The 7,450-nt window shown below is 36.8% G+C and overlaps 1 protein-coding gene across 1 annotated transcript; it reads right to left on the bottom strand.

Annotated features, from left to right (window-relative positions):
* Positions 1–1,813: 1,813 nt before the first annotated feature.
* On the bottom strand, positions 1,814–2,954 carry LOC134249825 (tRNA (cytidine(32)/guanosine(34)-2'-O)-methyltransferase-like). Its single transcript, XM_062732196.1, has one exon. The coding sequence runs from the start codon at positions 2,885–2,887 to the stop codon at positions 1,847–1,849; it is 1,041 nt and encodes a 346-aa protein (XP_062588180.1). The 5' UTR covers positions 2,888–2,954; the 3' UTR covers positions 1,814–1,846.
* Positions 2,955–7,450: the final 4,496 nt, after the last annotated feature.

Here is a 7,450-nt window from a genome sequence, read left to right as displayed (position 1 = left end):
TTCAATACAAATCTGTGAATCTTTGCTTGAGAGTATGTATGGGGGGGGGGGGGGGGGGGGGGTAAGTGCTTGATCCGCCCGTTATGTATGCTTGTTTTGTACGCAACTATCTTTAAAATTGCGTAGAGATGAAACATTTAGTACCAAATCAACTAGCCTTGTTTCAACTTACTTACAAGGAAATCAAAATGTACAATTGGAAAAATATCTTTTGATTCTACGTACTAGTATTTCAAAGGAAAGTAATGTATCCAAAGAGTATAAATTTTCATTTAACAGTTTCATAAAGTTTTCACTTTTCAAGTACACCAGATTCCTGCCAATTGTCAATCAAACGCTCCCATTTCTTTGTAGTTCACCTAGACTGAAAGCTCATGTGATTCTGATTACAATCTGTCTGTAGTCCGTCTGTCTGTCCATCTAGCTGTCTTTTCATCTGGAAACTTAACATGTCCAAATTCTTCTCGAGAACCACTGGGCAAACAACCAAACTAGCCACAAAGCATCCTTGGGTAAAGGGGATTCAAGTTTGTTCAAATGAAGGGCTGGCCACATCCTCTTTCAAGGGGAGATAATTTAGAAATGGTGAAAATTTGTAGGCATGGTTTTAAAATCTTCTCAAGAACCACTGGGTCCGGAAAGATGAAACTAATGTGGAAGCATGCATCCTCAGGCAATGTAAATTCAATTTTATTTAAATCATGACTCAGGGGTAGGTTAGGGTCAAAATGAAATTTCAAACTTAGAGGGAAAAAAGCCACTGTAATTAAAGTCAAAGAGATATGTAAGCATTCTTCATTAGTGTAGATTCAAGTAAATTCAAATCATACCAGCCCCCCCCCCCCCCCTTTTAGAAGTAGGTCGGGACCACTTTTGCAAAGAAGCTTTTCAATACTGGATTGATTTTTGATTTTTTCCTAGCCACAGTGCTCAGGTGAGCGATGTGGCCCATGGACCTCTTGTTTAATCATGATTGAGAGGTTATTCACATATGGTTTAGAATCGTGATATAACAGATAGTTCACTTGAAAAGAAGAATTATGAAAAGGCATTTAATTTTACGAGAATACAAACATACGAAAAAACCTTTCGAAGGTTTCTATGGTCAGATCAACTTGTTCATAATAAAAATGACAATGGTTTGTGTTACGTGTAGTTTTACTCGGAATAAGTTGTAGTTTCAGAGTCAAGCACTATTTTGATTTCAAAATTTTGAAAGTGACAAATAATAGAATAGTTACATGTAGCAACAGCATACAATGATACATAGGCAAGCAAACAGATCCACTTTTCGAAGTTGTTGCACATTAAATGACTATTACAGTATAATATAACTATTAATGTGCATTCTACGAATCCTTTACAGGTTGTAAGGACCCTTGGACCTCTTGTTTCAATTTCTTTTTAAACTAGTCAGACTCTATCTGAGTGAGGTATCTTTTACTATTCAGGTCACAATTCATAAGATTTTTTTATTGAGGAGTGAAATGACATGTGTAATATTTAAATAAATCTACTGAATTGTAGTAAACATTATGTTTAACATACTCCGCACTTGCAGAGAAAAACACACTTATTTAATTTATTGTATATGTTTACTAACCAAATACTAGTAATCAGCTAAGGCAATACATGTAATAAAAAAAATTGTAGTAGAAACTTTTCATTTTGTCAGTTCTGAATGGCAATGACTTAAGCCCATAACCTTTACTTTAATAAGTTAAAGACATGTGCTTTAATTGGCATAAACTATAAAAGAGAAATCATTAATTTTACATATTTTTATTTTGAACACATGTATATATGCATTTCAACATGATAAACTAGTGAATGTATGCAATGTTATTTATCCAATTTGAAGTTCTGATAAATCTTCCATAACATCTTGTTCAGTGCGGTCAGTGTCAATGTCTTCATCAAAACAATCTGGAAGTGTATCTATTGGAGAAGGAATGGTATCTCCTGTTTTTTCTTTAGCCGCATTTGACGATTCCTTTTTAGGATCTGCTATTTTAGCTAGTTGATCTGTCTTTCTAAGTTGACAAGCCTCTTCATATGGGGGTCTAATTGGCTCTTGAGTTGGGGGATGGTATACATAATCCTTACCCTGTTCTAGATTCAGCGGATACGTTCTATCAGAATCAAATCCACTCAAATCTCCACAAGCAAGGAAGGGAACAATAACTCGGTTAGGCCCCTCAAGGTTGTTGTAATCTGTATCATACTTGTGATCGAGTAAGGGATTTGACATATTTGGAATATAGCCTTCTGGTGGTGAATAATTCTGACACACAACAAAAGCCTCAATACTAGAGTTCCTGCTACTGCGAGGTTTGAATATTGAAACAAGTGGGAAGAAAATGCGCAGCTGGGAATAGAGCAAAGTGACATCTTTTCCTCGAAATATTTTAGCAACAAATGTCCCACCAGTGCGGAGTACGTGCGTTGTTATGTTCAAAGCAGCAAGGAGAAGCTGAGCTTGAATGTATTCGTCAATATCATGAAGACCTGTTACATCAGGTGCCCCATCACAGACAACTAGATCCGCCTTTTCTCCCTCAAAGTGAGATATGATTTCTTGTGCCGTTGACTTCTTCGTTATGTCCCCCTGCAATTGGATAACACCAGGGATCGGGGCCATCGCTTGGAGATCAACAGCTACTATCTTGACATCTTCAGTTTTACAGTCTCCTCCTCTTAACTTCCTGGCTAACACTTGACTCCAACTACCTGGTGCTGCACACAAGTCTACAACCTTCTTCACTCCTTCAAACAAGTTAAAATCTTCGTTTATCTGTAAAAGTTTGAACGCACTTCTAGCCCTCCATCCTTCTTCTTTTGCCAGTCTGTAATATACATCACGTTTATCTTTACTTGACTTTCCCATGATATTTATTTAACGAAGAGAACTTGAATCCAATTAAACTGAAACTGAAAGCATTGTTTTTTTACAAATCAGTGTCGCCAAAAATATTTGTTAGTGAATAATTTAGGTCATTGAAATAAAACGCAGAAATGACCAAAAATGGTTTGTCTAATTACAGGAAACGAGACTCAAAAACCGTAACGTGAATGAAATCAGATCTACGAAAATACCTTTGCCATATGCATTTCATATATTATGTATTAACATATTTCAAGTATTAGAGAAAAAGCGACAAAATTACTGTGGTAAACTTTTAAAACATTTTCACATTTTTATTTAGCTGCAGTTCGTTAGGTAAAAAAAAAAAAAAAAAATTCGCGTTATAAACTTTCACGTTTTTTTACGCATAGCTTTGGCGTTAAAACGCAAGGAAAACAACCCGAATATCTCTATAAAGCGCAAATCAAATGATATTTATAATAATATTATGCACAACTCTTATTTTTTGTTTTTCTGTTATAAACGCCAATTTTGAATATTTTAAACCCCCCCCCCCCTTTATGTTTTTTTTAAATGAAATGAAAAAAAAAATTAACCAACGGAAAAGAACTTTAAAGCTGTAGATCGAGAGCGCAAATCATTAGTAACTATAATAAGCAAACCTCGAATTATTTCATGTTACATTATGTGTTCCCCTTGTCAGTTATCTTACTCCTCATTTCTAATTCAAATTAAATGACCAAAAGTCGAGCATTTACCTATTGATATCCTTAACTATGACCAGCTAGAGGCTTATCAAAAGATTACGTTTTGACATTAATTTTAACCTTAGTTTCTCTTCATAAAAAAATGAATAGTATGGATTTCCATAAACGACAGCCAGCTGCTATAGTTGCTCAGTGCTTATGAAAGATAATTGCATATATACATGTACATATCCTCTCCTTAAACATACTATTACATGTAGGTGCGTGGTTACAAGATGGTATAATTTATGTAATTTTTTTTCATGTATTATATTTTTTAATAGGTGTATCTGAATATATATCTATTGTATACTTTTTATATACAGTAGAGATGATATTTTTTTAAAACGTGTTAATTTCAGCGATTTTTAAAATTTTTATTTTAATGAGTATATTCAGATACACCTGGAGTAAAACATATAATACATAAAATCCTGTGACCAATTGCGACTATGCTTAAAAGAATTTATAGTAGCGTAGGAAAACCTATATTTTCAGATGAGTTCAAACTGATATATGAAAATCAAACAGGACTTAGAAAAGGATATGCAACAACACAATTAATAATCTCTTAAAATTCTCAAAACATATTTTATATTACCTCGTGAAAATCAAGAAGGAAAAAAATCGTATTACACCTAGATTCATTCATTCATTCTTTCTTTATTTCCTCCGAATCGGAGATTCCATATAACATGACAACATATATGAACAGAGAAACATATTTACAACATTGTAAGTGAAAATCAGTTAGATGAAAAACAACAAAAGATAGCTATAAATAATAATAGTAGATAAATAATTCGCGTGACATTGAAAGTTATGAGGAAGTAAGATTAGGGGGGAAAAAAACCACAAACACATATAGACCAGATTACATTGATTGCATTACTCTGTAGAAATGGGCTGCTGCGTCCCTAATGAATTTAAAGTTAAGTATGTGAAGATCAGGGTTGTCGAAAACGACGTTTCCAGTTGCGGAGATTCGAGATCCAAGGAGAAACAAGTAAAGATCTTGCTGGGAAAGTCCAGAGAGTTCGGCGCCAAGATTAATACTGAAGTCTTCGATGATTGTCTCCCACCAGGCATCTCTGTATGAAGATGTTCCAGAGCATGAAGTGGACAGATGTTCGAAAACATTCGTAAACGTTCTTTTACAAATAGGACAGCATTCTTCAGGTATATTCAAAAGGGTCCAGAGTTTAGCGATAAATTTACATAACTGAACTTCGTAGATATTTGAAGGGATAGACAAAATTTATTGTAGCCAGAGGGTTTTGGGCGATTTTCCAGAGCACACAATATTGAATTGCAAGAAATCAGAGTCATTATTCATCCGCTCCTGTCGAGATGATGAAACGTGAGCAAGAACAGAGGTTTTGACAGTTCTTTTCCATTCGGATTTTGAAGGGAAAGAGCCTTCACACAAGTACTTTTTAAGGAAGTGACAGAGGTTGTATTTGGACAGAATTGAGATTATATCCGGAATGAATCCATAACACACGATATTGTTGTTTTGTAGGAAGTCAAAAAGGCGATTCAGGAATAACTGTTTTGTGAGAAAACTGGGGTCTAGTTCGCAAAGACGGCCAAAGAATTGAAGTTTTTTTATGTCAATTTCTGCGGATATTGGGATAAGACCAAGAAGACTCTCACACATGTCGGATCTTGTTTGTTTAGGCAGAGACATGGTGTGTTTACAAGCGAAATGTTGAAACGTGCTGAGAAGTTTAATATCTTTTTGCCGGAGATCACACCAAAGTTCACTTCCATATAAGACGGCAGGGAGCACCACCTTCTTGTACAAGTTAGCAACAGAAATGGGATTTAAGTGTTCGCACGCCTTCAGAGCAAAATATGCTTGGCGTCCTTTCCTACAGGCATTGTGGGTTCTCTCGCTCGGATTCATCTTACAGTGTAGGAAGATCCCAAGATGGTTGTAGGTCTCCGATAGGTGAACAGGTTCTTCACCTAATCTCCAAGACAGAGAGGTACTAAGGCGGTTTCCGGCTCGGTTAAAGAGGAGAACACTTGACTTGCTGGCATTAAATTTGAATCGCCATCGCGTGGAATAACTGTACGCAGTGTCGAGCATATTCTGTAGTCCTACAGGGGAGAGAGCTATACAGGAAATGTCGTCAGCAAGAGTAGGGTTTGAACTGGCGATACTATATATCCCGGTGTTGTGACCTGTTCGTTGGAGTTCATTAAGTAGATCGTTGTTGAACACCAAGTACAAGAAAGTGGAGAGCACCCCTCCCTGTCGTACACCTTGGGTAACGGGAAACCATTCGGAGTTCGTTTGGTTTACGGCAACAGAGCAGGATGTGTCGGTGTGGCAGTCATCGATGAGAGACCATAAGTGGCCAGATATACCAAGCTGATGCAATTTAAACATTAGACCATGTCTCCAGACAGTGTCAAAGGCCTTCTGGGTGTCGAGAAAGGCAACAAAAACCGGACTTCCGTGTTCAATATTATGAAATATTGTCTCTTGTAGGTTGAAGGAAGCAGTAATACAACCTAACTTTTGTTGAAATCCTTGTTGTTGGAAATTAGGAAAGTGGATATTCGACAGATGAAATGTTTTTATTCTTGTTAACAGCAGTTTTTCAAATAATTTAAAAAGACAAGGCAGCAAGGCAATCGGCCTATAGCTGTCAGGAGATTTCCTTGGTTTATTGCTACCTTTGTAGATCGGAGTGATGAGATCGCGCTTCCATATTGTGGGCACCTTCCCTATCTTTACGATGGAGTTAAAAAGGTAAGCAATACATTTGGTTAGACCGATGCCTCCGTAAATAAGGTGTTCATTCTGAATGCGGTCGAGCCCTGGAGCCTTCCAGCGCTTTAGGGTCGTAATAATAGCAAGGATTTCCTCATGAGTTACTGCGTCTCCAGGCATCGACAGTCCCCTGTTGACGAGAATTGAACGTTTTATTTCCTCATATGAGCTTTCGATAGTGTTTTTGAAGGCTAAGTCGTAATGATCACAGTCATTGGAATTGTAAACATTTTCGAAATGTTGTGCAAAGCACATCGCAACTCCAGATGGGTCATCGTACGTTTCTCCATTCCGTTGAATTTCAGGGTAGATCTTACAGCTTTTGGGACGTCGACGATGGATTAGTTTCCAAAATAGGCGCACGTCACATTCAGAGGCTTCATCGATGTCATTGAAAACTTTAGTCATGTACCGATCGTGCTCTCTATTCAATTCATTTCGGAAGTTTCTTTTAGCGCGTTTGTAGTTTCTATAGGATTCATTGTGCATTCCGCGCGGAATCCAGTTTTGACGTTGGCGTTCCTGGGAATGGAGTACTTTCACGGTTGATGTCCACTCAGGTTTTAAATAAGGTTTGTATTTAGCAGTAGGTATGGACAGGGACGCAGAGTTATGCAGCACAGTATTTAAATCGTTACAAAATGAATGGACATTGTCAATACAATTAAGATCTCTTCCTAAAAACTGTACAGTTTGGTTTTCAACAGATGTTTCGTAATCTTTTAGTTTGCTACTCTCCGCTTTATGCCAAGCTGGGAGTGAGGCTAAAGATTCACATAATACATGACATTTTATATCAATATCAAGCTTCATCAATAATGGCAGATGATCCGATGTAAGACAAAAAGACCCTTCTTCAAACACATGGTATTGTTTTACATGTTTACATAGAACCTTACTACAAAATATATAGTCTAGAGAAGCTTGAGTCGGGATGAACGTATAATGAGATCCCGAACCAGAGAAGTCAATGCCAGGGCATCCAAAATCGTTTCGCTTTAAAAATTCTTTCAAAGACTTTGATTTATGTACATTTGATCGAACATTGTCAAC

The sequence above is a fragment of the Saccostrea cucullata genome, unplaced genomic scaffold (assembly GCF_032062105.1).
Source record: "Saccostrea cucullata isolate Sc308-1 unplaced genomic scaffold, CSIRO_AGI_Scuc_v1 ctg160, whole genome shotgun sequence".
NCBI classification, from domain to species: Eukaryota; Metazoa; Mollusca; class Bivalvia; order Ostreida; family Ostreidae; genus Saccostrea; species Saccostrea cuccullata.
The sequence above is the reverse complement of the archived record's forward strand: the minus strand, read 5'-3'. Positions and strand labels throughout refer to the sequence as shown.